Raw genomic sequence first — 20,490 nt, 5'->3', positions numbered from 1 at the left:
CCAAGTGCTGCTCTTGAAGATCAGTGTGGTACCATGATGCACACCGTGACAAGTCAATGTAATCATAGAAGGGATTATCTGAAGCAGCAAAAATAACTCTTTAGGTGCAGAGAACTCATACGACCCATAAAGCTGTTTCAGAAAGGAATGGAAGGGATGTTTTAGTGAGAATCCTACATGGCAAATAGGATTGACAAAATATGTTTAAATATAATCAAAATAAAATGAAACAATCTCACCAAAGTCCATTGATAGGCGATGAGGGAAGGAGGCAGCGTGGGTTGATTTCTATTTGATGGTCCTGTTGCACTAATGATGATAATCCCTGCACCTTCCAGTCACTGTTGTTTGATAATCCAGCAAGTGCTTATGGATGATTTTTCGGGATTTGAGTGCTTCTTTTCTTCTGCTGATTTTTTAACACAATCGTCACTGCTATCCTTACACAGATTTCGAAAAAGAAGCTTCTAAACAGATAAAAATCACAATATATTCACGAAAAAAAAACCGGTTTTAAATAATCCAACACTTAATTGTACTAAATCATAGTGCCTGAAATTCTAATAATTCTCCTTAATTCAAATCTTAAGTTCGGAAATTTTATACGGAGTTCTGAGATAATTATATTAGTCTTACTCCAGTTTCAATAGTTTGTCTTGATCAAGGTATGTATATTTAAAAAAAAAACGTTATGAGAAGAAATATTCTCAAAAATAAGATGAATTTTTGAATTTAATCACTTATCCAGCAGAGTGGTTGGCAGCCTTTTGTGTCATAATACATATTTATAATATAATAATTGATTGCTCAATCAAAAATATGTCGTTTAAAAGTAATTTTTTTATTGACTTAAATCAGAATTTACTCGTTATTAGTAAAGGGGAAGTAAAGCATGGATCATCTAAAATCTGGACGCACTGTTTATTATACCATAGCGCTCTTAGTTTTCGGATCTGGAAAGTTTTGATAGTAGGGGAGATGAGGGCGTAACGAGCACCCAGGGCATAATGAGCACTACTCTTTTCTACGAAAGTACGTATTTTCTTAAATAAATTTTTATGAGGATTTGTTTCTTACTTCCTAAGCATTAATTTTCACAAAAAAACAGGAATATCCTTATCATCTTTACAGAGATATTTAAAAAAAAACGGCTATGTTCTCAAGTAACGATAATATTATAATTTTTGAGTATCACGAAATAAGCTCTTATGATCTAAAAATCACATTGATCTATAATGTACGCACTGCAACATGATGTACACATTGTTTCTCAATTTTTACCATCATAAAATTTTTGATTTTTCACTTTTATCAATTTTAAAACACGTTTTTACTTAAATTTGTTGACTAGGGGCATATAGAGCACCATATTATCGAGGCATAATGAGCATTTTCTGCCGTTCTAGCAGCGAATTAAAATTGATTTATAGAGCCACACCTTGACTAGTTTTCATCCGACGATTTAGCCTATTGGTAAGGTGTCGGAGAGGTAATCAAAAGACTAGAGTTCGATTTCTGTTCAGTGGCTTGTGATATAGCTCAGTTGGCAAGTCAGTTGCTTCCTGAGCCGATGTCCGCGAGTTCGAGCCCAAGAGCAAACATCGAACAATAACGATCCGCCAACTGCAACGTTGATAAAGTCGCAAATGCCATAAAGATGGTAAGACGACTATAATCGAAACAAAAAAAAAGATTTCTGTTCGAGGTGATTTTTTTCCATTTACAATTCATGATCGATTTTTTTATTGTTACATTATACGGCTAGGAGCATCATCCTCCAAACAAAGCACATAATGTATGAGAGTGCGTGAATTGTTTGTATTCTACAAACAGACCTAGATTATTTTGTTATTGCTTTGTTTGATGAATCTACGACTCACCTGACTTCATCGAGTTGAATTCGCTGCTAGATTCCCCGGCAGAAAACGCACATCTTGCCCTGATTAATGGTGCTCATACTGCCTCAGGAAGGGTTCTCATTATGCCCCTACAGTGGCTGGTTTTCAGCTTTTGGCAAAATTTTTTAAAATGCATTTTTGAACGTTTTCATCTAGTTTATCATGTTTCAGCCCGTTAGGGAATAGGCTTTTCAAGTGTCTGAACACGAAACAATAATGTAACCTCCATATTATAGCTATTTTCTATGGTTAAATAAGCGTTTTCCTTGAGGTGGCTATTATGCCCTCATCTCCCCTACTTTGTTTCCTCTATCAGTGCTGAAAATAGAACGTGATAGAATCCGCGAGACGAAAATTAATTTTGGACACCCACGTCAAAAATCCGACATGGTCGGGTTCAAAAATCGCGAAATCGTTGAAAACGGTCAAATCGACCGTGTGCAGCGTTCTTAAACGTTTCCGCAAGATGCATACTCTCGATCGGCAGGTTGATACCAAGCGTCATAATGGAACTAAGGATTGGAAACTGCACCTTTAAGGTGTTGAAAACGATCAAGGTAAACCCAGGACAGTCGGACTATCACATTTCCAGGAAATTCAATGCCGACCGGTGCACCGTCAGAAGGATTCGTCTGCACGAAGGAATACGATCCTATCGGGCCAGTAAGCAACCAATACGAACATTGAAGCCGAATGTAGTAGCCAAAGGACGTGCTTGGAAGTTATACAACAAGGTTCTAACGAAGTACGGCGGATGCATGCCCATGGATGACGAAACGTACATGAAGATGGATTTTGGGCAGCTTCCTGGCCAAAAATTTTACAAAACTACTGGTCGGGGTTAAATATTTCCCCGCCAAGTTCAAATTCATTTTTGCCGATAAGTTTGCAAGAAAGTGTTTGATCTTGCAAGGTATTTGCAGATGCGGACGAAAAACCCCAGTTTTTGTGAAAAACAAGAACAAGACTCCGAAATTTACAAAGAGGAGTGCCTGAAAAATGTTTTTTCCGTACATTAGATCACACAAACGACCAGTAAAGTTTTCGCCAGATTTAGCAAGCTGCCACTACAGCAAAGAGGTACTACAGTGGTATCGGGCCCTCAATTCCGCACTATCGAAAAATTTCGGGCAATTGTGCGACCTGTCAAATCAGTTTAATATCTGTCGGAGTTCTTCACGCTAACGTCTTTTCAGTAAACCTTTGTACGGATAACGGTGACCGCAAAACATTGCACGAAATCCAATTTTCAATGAAAGAGATAATAATTTATTATTTTTCCTTTAAAGTGCAATAAAAACTCTACATTTTGAGTACAAAACATATTTCATTTCAATTTAAAAATTTGTACTTTTCATAATTTAATGTTGTGTGTTACCGGGATTAATTTCATTTTGGAGTTGGCGGTTTTTAATCGTTGATAACTGCTAGCAAAACTGCTATCCGATGACCGGAATCCCGATGGTGAACGGTTGTTTTATCCAATCTTAAGGGGGGTGGGGGGGGGTGTAGGGTCTAACGGGTAAAAAAAAACACCATTTGCACGATTTTTTTCTAGAGCTATCGTTCAAACAAATGTATTCAATTTTTTGCATTATACAAAGCATTGTTAAAAGAACATTTAGTATTTCTTTCGTAGAAAAATATTGAAAAATGAACCGGAGACGGAGCACTTTCAAGGATGCCTTTTAGAAAACAGGATTTACGGTGGACACTGTATCTCAGCACAGAATCATCTGAAGTGAAAAAATCAGAGCAAAATATTTTTAATAGATGTTTTTTCTGGACTCCAACGTTTTTATTTGACTTAAATTTTTTATGACATATTTGTGGCTGTTTGAAGTAAAAACTACGATTTTTCACGAAAAAATCCGCCATTTTTTATCTTTAAAATCTCCCCAAAGTAAAAAAAAAACAGAAAAAGAAAAACGTTGGGGTCTGGTATTTTATATGGAGAAAATATGTTCCAAATTTGAAAAGAATCGGTTAAGTAGTTTTCAAATGACGATGTCCACGGACTTTAAAAACGTGCTTTCGAGAAAAACGCGTTTGAAGTTTCTGATCTTGCTTCTTTGCAGTGTTAGATAGTAGGAGATAAATGCCTATAACTTCTACAGTTTTGCTTCAATTGACTTGAAAATTTAACACAACATTCTTGAAATGTTTTACAATAAGAAAATAAAAAAATAAAAAAATCGATTTTTTGAAAGTGTTAGACCCTAACCCCCCCCCCCCCCCCTTAAGTGATAAATTTTCAAATTTTATTGATTCGGTTTGGAGAATAAATTGTTTCTGTTGCGATAGAAAAGTGGTCAACACGTTGTTTTAAATTTTCAAGTGATATTTAAGTAACTTAACGGAAAAAATCATTAGGAATCCCGAGTGATCGAAATGGAAAACTATTTGTAAAATTGTGTTTTTGGGAGGGGAAAAATGAAGAATCACGGAGTAGTTTTTTTTTACTTAAGCTCAGATGCTTGACGTGCAATGCGGTCAGAAGCACCACATTAAAGAATTTTTCGTGAAGTTTTCGATAAAATCGTCGTTTACTATTATAGGTAGGTATTTATTCTGCAATATTTATCTCAAAAAACTGGCTTGTTAAAAATAAACGATGACTATAATTGACAATAATTGTAGTTTGGGCCGATTGCTGCGATTTACCGCAAATTCTTTAATCGAAAAACAAAACAAAGATATTTTTTTCCAAACCTTCCGAGCCCTAAACAGACCTCGAAAGGTATAACATTAATATTTTCCATTTTTTTCCAAAAGCGAGTAAAGGCGCTTTATTCTTGGTCAATGGTCAGATATCATTGTACACAAAAATCCAAAACAGTTCAACGCAGAGAAAACAATCCCATTATCAAACAACGAATTCTTTAATACTATTATTAAGTATTGTGATTTCTGTGAACAAAATAAATCATTTCCAGCAGCTGAAGAATGATCCTAATAATTGATGAAGCTACTTTACATAACGCATGGCTTTTTCTTCAAGGAGCATTTTTCTTGATGGCAGGTATAAGTAGGAGAGTGGGATATCGTGGGCCACTTTTTTTCTTTGCTCCATAACTTTTTTATTATTTTTGAATTTCATAGATCATAGATTATTTTTGAATTTCATAGAAAATTCATGATAAGTTGAGTATTTTTCACAATTTAGTTGGGCAAAATCAATTACCATTACCAATCATATCTTACTTTTCTAATTCAAGGTTGGAAATCTAAATTTGATACTTTTCGAAAAAAATATAATTTCTAAAATCCATTCAAAAATTAAAAATTCTGTGAAATCTGTGAAAATTTCAAAATTCTGTGTTCTGTGATGAAAATTTGCTCAAAATTCTGTGAAACTTCAAATTTTTCTGTGATTTCGGAACCTTGCTTCATAAATAAAAAATAATGTATTTTAAGTTATGAATGTGTATAAAAACACCAAAATATAAGTGGCCCACGATACCCCACCTCATGTGGCTCATGGTTCCCTACAAGCTATGCTTTGCAAATTGGTTGCGTTTGAGTGACTTATTGATATATCATGAAAAAATCATTTTGCATGTGAAAGGGCAAGACCAAATAAAGACCATAAGCATATGAGCATATTTTTATTATGAACTTTAGATTTCCCAGCGATGCGGGATTGCGGGTGCTTGTTAAATTTGTAAGATTTTTTTTTTGCTACTTTAATTAAAGAAGCATATCACGCGTTCACAACTAAACATCATATAGAATTATTTGAATTATATGTTTACGCCAAGCGATAACGATGACAGTTGGATTGAGATTTTTATTTCAACACACATCCGAGTTATGAAGGGTATCTTCCCCATGGCGCACGATTCCTCACTCTCGCCTATTAAATTTAAATTCAAATAAATAATGTAGCTTATTAATAAAATAATTAGATACCTTAGGGCATAGGATGGTTAATTTTTTAATCAACGAATTTAAATCTAGTTGATTGCCAATTATATACCTATGTTCACTTATAACTCTTATAAGTGAAACACATGTATGGAAGAGTATAAAGAATTGATCACTGGCATTACTCAGTCCCTCAACTGTATCTCGTAACTGGAATCTCCAAAAATATCAAATGATACATTCTACCGGGACGTGAATTAACTTCTCCGGATTTTTCTGAACTGTTATCAATCTAGATGTCAACCAATTATCTGTAGAAAAAATTGTAGCAAATAAAACTTTCTTCATAATGAATAAGATTTGGTCATTGAAAAATTTGATGTGCCTGTGTTGCGATCGATGACTTTTGTGACGATAGTACACGCTTGAATGGATCATTTTTTATTTCCACATTGACTATCCACAATTTGATAGCTTTCAAATTTGGTGTACACTTTTAAAAGTGATTTTTGCAATCTTAAATTTTCAGAGTTTTTTTTTAGCTTTTTTTTTGTTGGAAAATGTCAAATTTTACTAGTGAAACCTATTGAAGTTTACGACTATTTCGACCGCTTTTCAAAACAACTCCATTTGACATAAACAAATTGTTTTTACTACACAATGAGGCAGCATTGGTTGTTTGAAATTTCAAAAAATACCTATCAAAAAGGTTCTCTAGAACTCTTTTAAGAATAGTTTTATAAAGGTTTTATAACAGTTATGTAAACATCTTGAAAGGAATTTTTATTAAGTTCTGTTATAAAGCACATCCTATTGTTACACCAAACTAATTTTACCTACTACATATATGGTAAAATGTTCAGCTTTAACCAGTATTTCTGAACAATATCCACACCGCTCTTCAAATGAACTTGTATCAACCCTACCGTAACATCCCGATTTTTAAGCCTATCCACGTTCAGCTGCCCTCCCGTTGTTGTTAATTTATTCCATAAAACGAAGATCCATTCATGCATAACCGTCCCTCTGTTTAGCAGGTCAGAACAGTTGCCCTTGACGACGAATTGATTGTAAACGTTATGCATCTATGCAACCAGCAAACAAACGAGTGGACATTTGTGTTTGCCGGAATACTTCTTTCATTTCAGGAACGTTGGCCTACCGGTGAAAGTGCCCCAAAATGTCCAAGAAGTTGGCCGCCGAGAGTGCCATCCACCGGGAACAGGAACCGGGAGTCATCAGCAATGAAATGCTAACAAAATCAATCATCGAGCAAGGATACAAAGGCGAAGCCGGCCGATTGGCACGGATGAATGAGATCTGCTTGGATCAAATCACGGTTATCAGACTGGAGTTTCAAAGTAAGTGACAATTAGTACTGAATAAAATTCCATTTTCAATTAAAACCTTTCTACAGATATTCTCAAAATCGATCACCTTTGGGTGCTCAACAATCTGGAAGTGCTTTCGTTAGCTTTCAATAAAATTGACGTGATTGAAAACCTGCATCGGCTAGTCAAACTCAAAGAATTGAATCTATCGTTCAATTTTATTGAGAAAATTGAGAACCTGGACCAATTAGTTCTGTTGAGAAAACTGTCGTTTCATGGTAACCGAATAACGAAGTTGGAGAATCTGGATCGTTTGGAGAATTTGGTGATTTTTAGCGCCGGAAAGAATGCAATTAACACCTTCGAGGGTATCGAACGGCTGCGATTCTTGAAAGAGCTCCGATCACTGAATATGGCTGATAATCCGATTGCATTGGATGAGAGCAAACCACTCAGACTGTATGTGGCATGCGTTTTACCCCAGCTGAAGTACTATCAGTATGTTCTGATTACTCCTGAAGAACGGGAAAATGGAAAAACGACATTCAGGTGAGCGAAATTTTCATTTTTTTGAAAAAAAAACATGAAGTTTTCCACATTCAATTTTGAGATAAAACGCAGTACAAATTGAGTTATTATATTATTAATCCATTTGAAATTCAGAAATTAGATTTTATATTTGCATAGTTTTAATTTCAGTATTTGGGATGTTAATATTTGAGAAAGAGGAATTGAGAATCAAAACGTTTCTAAAGATAATTCAGAATTAAGAATTGTTTCTATTAGAAAAGGCTAGATTGTCAGAGTAGTTAAAGAAAACGAAAAAACTTTCATTTGGAAGATGTCGAAAAATTTCTGATTGCACTGTGCAGGATTTACACCTGCAATCTCAGAATTTCTCGAGATTCTATTTATGTGTTTCCAAACTCAGAGTGAGATTTGTGGAGGGTGTACATCCGATTTCCGTCAAACAAATCATCACATGTGCTGCACTTACTTTTCCTCAATCGACTCCACGAACTTGGTCAGCGTCGTTACTGGTTCATGTTTAAGATTGAGATTCTTAAAACTGCACAATTAGATCAGAGACTGCACCAGCAATCTGTCATTTGATTCATTATGCAATGTTGAATTTCTCGAACTAATCACGAAGTGCAACTATTATGCCATTGGCCAGGCCGACCTGCAGGTGAACCGAAGTTGATAGCAAGCTCAAGATCAAAATTCAATTTCCGTGTTTCCAAATTTACTCAGGGCGTTCAGAACGGCCATTTCAGAATTGAAAATTAAGAGTTGAGAGTTCATTATATTGATAATTAAAAATTGAGGTATGACAATTGAGCATTATTACAATTGAAAGCTGAGATTTGGGAATTTAGTATTGAATAATGGGATCTGAAAATTAAGAAATTAGAAATCAGAATAGAAAGTTATGGACTGGGATCGAGGTTTGGGAACTGCGCATTGAGAATTGAAATTGAAGTTTGATAATTGAGACCTCAAAACGGGGAATTTAGGATTGAAGTTTAGAAATTGAGATCCTGGTTAGGTTCCAAATTAAGATTGTTTCAATCAGATTTAAACTATTTGTCAAATTTCAGCCGCGAATTGCAGGACATCTTTGAGCAGGAAAAGAACGAAATTCAGGAAAGGGAACGTACTGCGCGGGAAAAGGCGGACGAAATTTACCTGTCCAGCAGTTTTGTCGAATATCTCAACGCCCACCAACTGTTCGATTCGCTTTTCGAGGATGACCCGGACGGAAGTGCCCTAATGGCTATCGGAGAAGATGCGCTTGAACTTAAGACAGAGTAATTTTCTTAAAAAGACGTGGTTTTCCATGCGTTGTAATTCATTTTTATTTTTTAAAGGTACCAAACGGAAGCATACACTTTCACTCAACAAATGTTAAAGATTGGTTTGGAACAATACGAACGTCGCCAGAGCGAAATCAAACACTATAACAGCTGCATCAATGCCGAGAGACTCAAAGCTCAGAAACAAGGACAAGAGTACGAAAGAGTACCCTTAAATTGTTGAAGAAATTTTTAAATTCAGTTCTTCTCTGTTTTCAGCATAATCAACAACTTCCTTGAAGTGTTCGAACGTTTATCTTCGAACATCAAAGACTTTGTTGCATCTCTTAGTTTCAAACCGATTCAGCCAAGATGTTCATTTTCTGAAGTGCCGTTAAATTTGGACGAGATAAACGTTGCCAAGGATGAGTTCGAATCGCTGTTCGAAGACACCTGGCACTCGCTGATGACGATCGAAATGCAGCTGTTCGAGCGAACTGAGGAAGGCAACTCGAACTTCGAGAATACCATCAAAGAGATGACCAACGAATTCATCGAACAAGTGCAGGGTCAATTTGTACTTCTGCGGGAGGCAGAAAACAATTTCAGCGATACGTTGATCGGAATCGTCCAGCAATATGTAACTTTTCAGGCTGCGTCAGGTCATTCACAAAACATCCCGGAAGGTTTGAAGGAAGCGCTGGAAGACAAAGATGTGGTCATCAATCTGGCCGCTGGTATGCGCGACAGCCACATGCACGTTATAGACTCACGGGAGGATAGACTGGTTGGACGAAGCCGGAACTGGGTGCGGGAACTGTGTGACGGAATGCAGAAGTAAGTGTTTCTTGGTTGTGGTCTTTTTCAAACGCTAATGAATGATTTTTTTTATAAACTAGTTCAGAGATTCAACGAAACCGTGCCAAAGTTTTAGAGATAACGTATTTCCTAGACCATCACCGGAAGATGTTTTATGGTTTGTTTGAAGATATACTTCAAAAGCATGGTTTGGAGTCTCTTGGAAGTATTACCACCAGCAATGATCAGCAAGAACGTGCGAAGCCTTCTGAACCCTTAGTCCAATTTTCTGACACCTGATTCAATTTCAATTTATTTTACGCAACCTGTGAAGGCATGCAAGCTGAAGATGGATATATTTTTTAAAATAATACAATTTAACTTATCGAGTGTCAAAATGATAGAAATAAACCAAAAACAAATTTATCTCATTTACGGGTATTATCTATTTAGAAAAGTAAGTTAAGAATATAGAACTCAGGCTAATTTCCCATTCATTGTTTCTGTATACTAACAGTGGTGTTGAGTTTCACAGACCTACTGTGGCTATGTGAAATTAAACAACATAACATGTAAATACACTAAACCGCTGCAAAATTTTCATGGAAAAGCTTCCATAACATTTTCTAGATATTTTTACTACCAAAAAAGCATTGTTAATTACGAAAGCGATTCATTCAGTTCTGAACTTTCTCAACGAGTTTTAATTTTTAATGGAAATTTGTATCGGAAAACAAAATTCTCATTTAACAATGCAGTAAACAAACTGGCAATATAAGGAGTATATTCGAAAAAAAAATGCAACACTTTGTTTTATTAGTAACTTTTGAATACATGGAGAGAATTTGATGAAATTGAGCGCCGATGTGGTCTAGTGGATAGGCTGGCGCGAGTCTGGTGTTGGTATGCCAGGCGTACTGGATTCGATTCCCTGTATCTGCAAGAAAACTTTTGGGTTCGAATCCCATAAGTGGCCGGCAGGTAAGATGTGCTTCCTCTTATAACTGACTACACACAAAAAAAAAGCATAGTAAAATTACTAAATCCGTGGTTTAAATGAACAACAGGCAACCATATTTTTGAGTCAAATATGTTTTGTTGTTTATAATACCTTACGCATAGCTATTTTACTATGTGCTCAATTTGGCTGCGCATAGTAAATTCGACTGCGTTTTAGTAAAATTGTCAATGAAATGATGCATTGTTTTTGTTCCGAGCAACGAAAGGAATGCAGACACTACTTCTGATAGCAGTTTTTACGACAGCTTCAAGCTGCAATTCAGCTCCAACGCCGCCAGAAGACATCAGCCTGATGTTGAATTTGATACCAAGAGTTCTTGAGAGCCAATCTTTCGTCGACCGGTGCTATACCGGGTTGTTTTACGCCGGTTGAACTGCCAAGTAAGAGATGATTTGGAGTGATGGCCTCTTTCTCTTCAGCTTCTAATGGAAGATATGTCAGCGGCCTTGAATTCACTATGCTTTCAGCTTCAACCAGTAGGGTCAAAAGAGCTTCGTCATTCAGCGCTCGTCCGGCTTCAATACTTGATCGCAGCGCCGTTTTTACAGAGCGTACCATACGCTCCCAGGAGCCTCCCATATGTGGCGTTCCAGGAGGAATAAAAACCCATTTTGTTACAGTGTTAGTAAACGTTGACGCCAGTCCTTCTTGGATGTTTCTAATCTGTTCTTGTAGTATGTTGTCTGCCCCACGGAAATTTGTACCGTTATCTGAATGGAACTCAAGCGGGGAACCACGTCGAGCGACAAAACGACGGATACTCATGATGCAAGATTGAGTGTCCAGGCTATACACCACCTCCACGTGTACTGCACGTATAGTTAAGCACGTGAACAAGGCTACCCAACGCTTCACTTTGCTTCTGCCAACTTTGACCGAAACGGGTCCGAAAAGATCCAGCCCAACATAGCTGAAAGGTCGAGTGAATGATGATAATCTCGCTGCCGGTAGCGGAGCCATTCTGGGAACTTGGGGACGGGTTTTGTACACTTTGCACCATTGGCATCCATTTATTATGATCTTGACGCGCGATCGAATCTGTGGAATGTAGACACACTGCCTGATTTCGTTCACCACGGTCTCAAAGTTTGCGTGATGGTACTGGCTATGGTAATGATTAATAAGAAGATCAGTTATCGGATGTTGCTTGCACAGAATCACTGGAAACTTGGTGCTTTCTTCTACATTCTTAGCTGCTCCTATTCGTCCGTCCATTCTGAGCACCCCTTGCTCATCTACGTAAGGGGATAACTTGTACAGTGGACTATTCTTTTCTACACCAACATTTGTAGTCGACAGCAGCACTGACATTTCTTCTGGATACGCCTCCCATTGTACGGAACGAAAAAGATAATTTTCAGCGTTCTGCAGTTCATCTCGAGTGAGATAAATACTATTAAGCTTTGACCTCTTCTTCTGAACGTTGTTAAAGTATCGTAAAATGTACGCCGTCACTCTTAGCATCCTAGTCCATCGCGAATAACGTAAAGGGTCAATTATAGGTACTGGGACAGTAATACCATGATGTATTCCACAAAGTTTCATCTCTTCGTTGGTAGCTAAAATTGATTTCGGTTTAGGCCAGTGCTGTTCATCCAATTTCAAGAATTCAGGGCCCTGAAACCAGGGACTGTTTGAATTCAGTTGGCCTCCTTGGCCCCATTTTGTTGCTAGATCTGCTACGTTAAGTTTGGTCGATATCCACCGCCAGTCAGCGATCGTAGTTGTCGTTAAGACCTCAGAAACCCGACAAGCAACGAATTGTTTATACCGCCGATGATCAGAGCGTATCCATGCCAAAACTGTGCTAGAGTCTGACCAGAATACTATTTTGTCAATTGTCAAGGTATGACCTTCTTTGATGAACGTTGCTAAACGAGTCGCCAAAACGGCCGCCTGCAGTTCTAAACGAGGGATGGAGCAGTGTTTCAGAGGAGCTACTTTTGTCTTAGCCGCAACCAAGGAGCATTGGAAGGAATCATGAGAAACAGGAATACGAAAGAAGGCAACTGCAGCATAAGCGTCTTCACTGGCGTCAGCAAATATGTGGAGTTCTAAATACTTGTACTGAAGATCGGTAGCGCTGGGATAGTAACACCTGGGAATCCTCAGATCCGTTATCAATTGGAATTGGTCAGTCCATCGTATCCATTTCGCAAAACCTTGGTCATCAATTTCTTCATCCCATTTTGTTCCAGCACGCCATACATCTTGCAACAACACTTTTCCTTGCACCACGAACGCTGCTAACAATCCCAGAGGATCAAACACACTCATCAGAAATTTAAGCACTTGGCGCTTTGTAGGTCTATTTCTGTTAGTAATAAGCTTCTGCAAATCTGGTTGAAATGAGATACAGTAGGCTAGGAGATCTTCCCCTGAGAACCACTGCATGCCTAACACCTTCTCGCTAGTCGTCGAATTAATTCCAACGCGCGACGGATTGCTGGTTGTTTGTTCCTCCAATACTTCGATAACTTCGGAACAATTGGACTTCCAGTCTCGTATTTTGAAACCACCTTGGGCGTGAACATCGCGTATTTCAACAGCGACCTTTTTAGCTTCTTCTTTACTGGCGAAGCTTCCCATATAGTCGTCTACATAGTGACCGTCTATAATCTCTTCTACAGCTCTCGGATATTTCTCAGCAAACTCCATGGCATTACGGTTTTTTACGTATTGTGCGGATGCGGGAGAACACGTAGATCCAAACGTCGCAACCTGCATTATGAATACTTCAAGATTTTTGTTCGGGTCGGATCGCCAAAGAAATCGTTGAGATTGTTGGTCTTGTGGTCGGATGAGAATCTGGTGATACATTTCTGCTATATCTCCCGTTACTGCGATTGCGAATTGACGGAATCGAAAAAGAACTCTAGGCAATGCAACTAGCTGATCAGGTCCTTTCAACAGCATTATATTTAACGAAACTCCGTTTACCATGGCGGAAGCATCCCAAACCATGCGTACTTTTCCCGGTTTTTTCGGATTTACTACTACACCCAAAGGTAAGTACCATACTTTCCGAGGATCGCTATTTTTAAGTTCATCGTTAGTGGCTCGACGAGCATATCCTTTCGTTAAATAATCTTTAATTTGCTGTTCAATTGTTTGTTTAATTTTCAGGTCTTTTTCCAGCTTTCTTTCGAGACATTCAAACCGTTTCATGGCCATAGGGAAACTATCCGGAAACTCTATTAGATCAAGATCGTATTTCCATAATAAACCTGTCTGAAATCGTTGGCCTACACGAATAGTTGATTCTTCCAGAATCTTATTTGCCCGGATATCGTTTGCTGATTCTAAAACCTTTGAAGTCGCAATACCAGTATCTTCCAATGCGAAGTAATCTTTAACCGTGTCATGAAGGGTTCTATCGGTTATGCACACGCATGTATGAAGATTCACCGTTGCTTTTTCTAGACAACCGACCGTTCCCCCGTATACACACCAACCAAGACGTGTCTTGGTAGCAACTGGTTCATTGAGCTTGCCTTCTTTGACTCGAAGTGGAACAGTTAACCGAATATTATTCACTCCAATCAAAATCCGTGGCACTGCATGAGTATAGCTGGAGATTGGCAGGCCTTCTAGATGGCGGAACATTGTTGACAGTGAATCATATTGCAATGATTGCTTTGGAAGTGTCAAAGCTTTCACCGTTCTGGTATCTTGTAGGTGATATTTAGTAAGATTCGAGTTTTAGCGTGTATGCGCATCGGATGCTTTTTTTCGAATTTTTGAAATCGATTTGAACCGGATATACGTTTTTTTTGGAAGTATCGAATATATAATCAGTGCCAGTAAAGTGCCGAAGTGTTTTTTCTCGTTTTTTGGAATCGGAGTGGAGATTGTGAACCAAAAAAGAAAGACGAAAGGACGCCAGTGAAGAAGTGAGGTTATCGATAACGATGGCGGGCGGACAGGATCCCCCTGATCCGCCGGAAATGGGAAGGAACCCAGGAGAAAACCATGACCAACCAGCTGCAGGAAAAAGTTTTGAAGAAATTTGGTATACGGCTGCCGACTCCGCTCCTTACCGTGTTTATTTTGAACCTGCCAAAAGTACAATCGGAAAAATAAATAAGTTCGCCCTGGGGAACACCCTGAAGAAAATGGATTTGTACAGAAATTTCATAATTGATATGAAATATGTAAGCCAAAAAAAGATCATCGTTTTTCTGAGCAGTTATGTGAAGGCTAACAAGCTGGTTGAGCAGTTTAAAGCAGCAGGAATGGAATATAAAGCATACATTCCCAGTCATCTAGTCTGCATAACAGGTGTTCTAGCAGGAATTCCAACGGATATCGATCTGGAAGAAGTCAAAGGAGATATAGAGTGTGAAGTCCCCATCGTGAGTATCGTTAGGATGAACAGAGGTAAGGAAAAAGAGCCTACAAATCGTCTGCGTATTACTTTTCGAGCGCAACAATTACCGGAGTCTGTGAAACTTTTCTGTTGTTCAGCCAAAATCAGACCGTTCGTACCATCGATTTTTTTGTGTACTCAGTGTCTGAGATTCGGACACAAATCCTCCAACTGCAAAGGAGCTAGACGATGCGAGAATTGCACGGAACGCCACGAAGAGGACGAACTTTTTACCAACTGCCAAAAGCAACAAAAATGCGCACATTGCCGAAGCAACCAGCACTCATCCCTCGACAACAACTGTCCCGAAAGAAAGAGGCAACAAGACATTAAAAAACTAATGTCAAAGCGGAACTGGACGTACACTGAAGCCAAGGAACAGGTTTTTGCAACCAGTCGTAATCCTTACGCCCCACTACTGAATGCGGAAGAGTTCCCGACCCCGATGGAGAGTTTCGCCAATATAACGCGAGACGGTCTCACACGAAAAGATCCCATGAGAGAGGCTTGGATAAGGACCAACGAAGAACGACAGGGAATCCAGGCAGCAGTTAAAATGTACACAGTAAACGAAAATTACCGAGTTCGGTAATTTTTTTACCGAAATCCTAACATGTGGAGTTCGTTAAACTGTTCGGTAATTTTTTCATGGCTAAGAAGTGACAGCTGTCAAATATTACGGACCCTTTTCGGTGAAAAATACCGAAACTCGGCTGATCATGTCTAAGTTCATCTGTCAAAATATCGACAGTTGTCAACGTGACAGCTCGTTTAATTACGGAATAACCGGTATTGTTGAACCGAATGTCTGTAATTAATACCGAAAAGCCGGTAATGTTCAACCGAAAAACAATAAAAGGTCGTTAATATATTCCGAACAACCGGTAGGGTTGACCGAGATACCTTTAATTATTACCGAGATACATTTAATTATTACCGAAATAACTAAAATTATTACCGAAATACCTAAAATTATTACCGAAATACCTAAAATTATTACCGAAACATCTGTAAAATGTACCTAAAAACCGGATTTTTTTTACCGAAAAGACGTAATATTTCGGTAATATTTACCGAAAAAACGGTAATTATTACCGAAAAAAACGGTAATTTTTTACCGAAAAAACAGTAATTATTACCGAAAACCGTAAAAAGTTCAGAACTTTCCGCTAATGCTACACAACGCAGTTCGCGAGATAATTTGAATCTCCAGAAAATGTTTCACAGATGGCCATTAGTCCATCAGTGAAACGTCTTCTGGAGACTCAAATTATCTCGCGCACTGCGCTGAGTAACATTAGCGGAACTTCCAGAACTTGCCGTTTTTGGAAACACTTATCGGTATTTCGAGGCTCAGCCAAATCGACTTTTTTACATGAAGCGCCTTCTGAAATCAAACAACTTTTTCGACTCGCATCTTACATCGAATGCCGTGCCTTAAGCGCCTTCATCATCATATCCTCGTTGAAAGTCAGTCTTTAATTGGTTTAATACAATAATCGTTTTTAAAAATTGGAGTCATTTTTATTAATTTTATAAGTACTTTTGACATCCGGATCCATCAAAAACACACAAAACAAATGATGCGTTGCGTTTCACTTCCGGACCATCTGATTCCTTCAGCTAGCGGTGAATCGGTGAGATTGTGGAGCTGTTAGGTCCTGAAAAAGATATTTTAAACAATTCATGCGCAATGAAGAAAAACAGAGAGTTTCCGCACACTTCAACTTCTTATTTTGGGGATTTTTCGTTTGCTTTGTGGAAGAAAACAAAACTACCTACCACAACTACCGGAGTTGAAGTCGATTACCAACCAAATCCAGCTAAAAGAGCCAGACATTCGAAATTCGACCGATGTTTTTAGCGCAAAAACAAAAAAAAATACCCGTAAAAACAAACGAAACGCACCGGTGGACCACCAGGGAGAAAACAAATACGGCGTTAAATAACAAAACCTACTCGAAAACTTTCAAAATTGAAAATTTTACACAAGTAATTTCTCGCAACTGTAAATCATGGCTACTTGATCTCGCCCGCGCAAATGAATAACTCAAGACTAGAGACAAGAGAGGCAATGATTGGAGCAAGCGAGATGCGTTTAACTTATCACGGCTGGGAGAGTGAGACAGTGAAAAAAAATTGCTGTTTGTTTCTGACAGCGACGCATGCTGTTTTCAGTTTTTTTACAGTTTTCGGCGTTTTTTTACCGAAAATAGTTTGCAAAACGATTTGTTTACATATCGATAAACGAGCTTCGTTAATTCTAGATATGGATTAACAAATATTTGTAAAAATAGACGTCAGTTTATTCAATTACCGAAAAATTCCGATTTACAGAACTGTTTCTGTAAAATAAATTACCGAACTCGGTAATTTTCGTTTACTGTGTACAAGGATCAACCAAATCAAGCTGTCAAACATGTCAAAAGAGCCAGGTTGGAGGACTCCCGTACCAGATCTACCTTCGAAGAGCGGGAGGAAATCATCGCACCAGTTGCAGGTAGCAGCCGAGGAACAGCGCTGAACAATCCCAGCAAGGTTCAGGAAGATGAAAAATGGGAAAACGCGGTAAGACAAGCAAAAATGAATATGGATCGCAATTACCAAGAAAGAATGATGTCCTTTTATTCAGAATTCATTAGTCTTTTGGGACCTCGAGAAGAGGTCAAAATGTTATTTCAAGATTGTACCAAAAAACATTTCAACCTCGCTAATTCAGTTGTTCTTAACAAAAGATAAACTTTTTCGATTCACTATTTCGCTTCCTACACTTACAAGCTTTTACTATCAGAAATGGCTACTAACACTGAATTCAAAATACTACAAGCAAACGTGCAAAGCTATCAAAAAAATAAAGCGGAAATTCAAAGAGTTTTGTCTGGAGGTGGTTTCTCTGCAGCTGTACTATCGGAGACTTGGACTAACGAAGACGACGAGAATACGAACAGATACTCTTTTCCTAATTATCACTTTGTCCCTCATTCCCGAGACGACAATTATGGTGGAGCAGGAATTTTGCTTCTAAATACGTTAAGCTATTCAAAACTACCGGCACCCACATCCCTCTCCTCGCTAACGCAAACCGTGAGCATCCGTATTACTCAGCTAGATTTGGTACTTTGTTCGGTGTATGTTAGTCCTTCGATCACTATAAGAGATTTCGAGGCAGATGTTCAAGCGATTTTTGCCAACCTAGAGCACAATTCCAAAATCATACTCGGTGGTGATTTTAATGCTCACCACACGAACTGGGGAGACGAAATATGCGACGCAAGAGGAGAAAAACTTTTGGAAGCAATAAACAACAGTGATCTTTTGATAACCAATACTGGTAGTAAAACATATGTCCCTCTGCAACTGAATAAACGCTCTTCTGCTATCGATGTAACTCTTTGCTCTGCAAATTTGATTGATATGGTTCACTGGAGTGTGCTTGATTATGGAATAGGAAGTCATCACATGTGCTTGGATATTTCATGGAAAACCAAGGCACATTTCAGGCAAACTTATTTCTTTAACAAAAAACAAATCCGTAAAGAAGTGTCCTCCTTAGAATATTTCGATTTTGACAATCTCTCCGAACTCTCTTCCAAAATGAAAAAGATACACAAGGAAAACAGAATGAAATGTAAAAACACTCCTAAGTTCTGGTGGTCTGAAGTGGTCGACGAGGCATGGAAAGATAAAACAGCTGCTAGGAAAAAATTCAATCAAGTTTCCTCAGTAGATAACCTCCTAAATTTCAAACGGAAAGCAGCCATCTTCCAAAGAAGAAAAAGAGAGGAGATTCGCAAAAAGTTTGAAGATTTTTCCAACGAAGTTAATCCTTTTACGAGTTCGAAAGAATTATGGCTGAAAGTGGGTCGTTTGACAGGAAAAAGATTTTATAAAAAAGAAAACAGTTTGCTATATGAAGATGAAGTAATGGCAGAAGAATTTCTAGACACGCACTTCGGACAGGACAATCGGTTACCGAATGAAGAACCACACACTTTAATAACTGAAGGTTTGCTAGACAAAACATCCTGGTACAGAATATTAGCTTCGAAGAAGAAAACATCCGCTCCAGGTGAAGACAACCTCTCCTACGAGTTACTGGCTTTTCTGAACCCCGCGGTTACTGAAAAAGTAATATTCCTAATCAACGACATGTGGAGAAAAGGAGCCCTGGAAGAAACTTTGAAGGTGATCAAAGTCATTGCTATACCGAAACCTGGACGTGACCAGAGCACCGTTGCAGGTAAGCGACCAATTTCTTTAGTGCCTACTATAACCAAAATAGCAAACTCAGCTGTATTAGAGCGCCTGCAGATTTTTCTCGACAACCACAAAATTTTGCCTGAAACTTCCTTTGGTTTTCGTAAGCACACTTCAACAAACACCTGTGTATCTTATGTTATCAATTGGTTGAAACAGAATAAGAGAAATAAACTTTTAACTGCCATGATATGCGTTGATTTATCAAACGCTTTCAATGCGATAAATGTCGATAAATTGGAGGAAATTTTGAAACAAACAAGGGTTCCACATGAGGTTCTACGATGGATTATGTCCTTCTTGAGAAATAGAGTAATAAACTTCCATATGAAACAAAAGACGTTATCAAGAACAATCAACAATGGTCTTCCCCAGGGAGATGTTCTGTCGCCCACCCTGTTTAACGTCTATACTGTTAACCTGCACAAGATCGTACATCCAGACGTGACGCTTGTCCAATATGCTGACGACTTTGGGATTCTCTTTCGAGCAAAACACCTACACACTCTTAACGAAATCGGGGAATCGTACTTAGCAGAGTTTGCCGAAATCGCCAGGACCCTTAATTTCACAATCAACCCAGAAAAAACAAAAACTATTCTTTTCCAACATGGCAATAAACAGCTCAACATATCCCTCAACGGTGCTTTGTTGGAGTCTGTAAGATCCCATAAGTATCTGGGTATAACTTTCGATCGTCATCTTAGTTTTGGAATACACATTAAGGAGGTCCGATCAAAGGTTCAAGAACGTTTAAATATGGTCAAGGTTCTAAATGGGGCAAAACATGGTGCCCACCCTGAATCGATGATCATAATATATAAGGGACTCTTCCGGAGCAAAATGGATTACGGCAGTTCAGTGTACAATAATTCCAGCAAAACCAATCGCAACATTTTATCAGTACTAAACAATCAATGCCTACGAAAGGTGACGGGAGCCACGAAAAGCACACCAAGGAACACGCTAGTGGCCCTAAGTGGGCAGCACCCAGTGGACTTTAGGCACACGTACATTGCTTCTAGAGAAATATGCCGACACATGTCAAGAAACAACCTTATTGCTCATCAACTAAGAACAATTCAATTACCAGAGGACGTTAGCAAATGGCATCAATTCTCTTACCTGGAAAGAACATACTGGCTTAACAAAG

General features: G+C 38.4%; 2 protein-coding genes across 2 annotated transcripts; one reads left to right on the top strand and one right to left on the bottom strand.

The window, feature by feature from the left end:
* The first annotated feature begins 6,830 nt into the window (after positions 1 to 6,830).
* Positions 6,831 to 10,087, top strand: LOC129747347 (dynein regulatory complex subunit 3). Its single transcript, XM_055741502.1, has 6 exons — positions 6,831 to 7,126; positions 7,183 to 7,645; positions 8,698 to 8,907; positions 8,968 to 9,108; positions 9,172 to 9,729; positions 9,792 to 10,087. The coding sequence occupies exons 1-6, from the start codon at positions 6,946 to 6,948 to the stop codon at positions 9,988 to 9,990; spliced, it is 1,752 nt and encodes a 583-aa protein (XP_055597477.1). The 5' UTR covers positions 6,831 to 6,945; the 3' UTR covers positions 9,991 to 10,087.
* Positions 10,088 to 10,969: 882 nt separating this feature from the next.
* Positions 10,970 to 14,317, bottom strand: LOC129742223 (uncharacterized). The gene has a single exon (XM_055734095.1). The coding sequence runs from the start codon at positions 14,315 to 14,317 to the stop codon at positions 10,970 to 10,972; it is 3,348 nt and encodes a 1,115-aa protein (XP_055590070.1).
* Positions 14,318 to 20,490: the final 6,173 nt, after the last annotated feature.

Source organism: Uranotaenia lowii, chromosome 2 (genome assembly GCF_029784155.1).
Source record: "Uranotaenia lowii strain MFRU-FL chromosome 2, ASM2978415v1, whole genome shotgun sequence".
In the NCBI taxonomy this organism is placed as follows: domain Eukaryota; kingdom Metazoa; phylum Arthropoda; class Insecta; order Diptera; family Culicidae; genus Uranotaenia; species Uranotaenia lowii.
The sequence above is the reverse complement of the archived record's forward strand: the minus strand, read 5'-3'. Positions and strand labels throughout refer to the sequence as shown.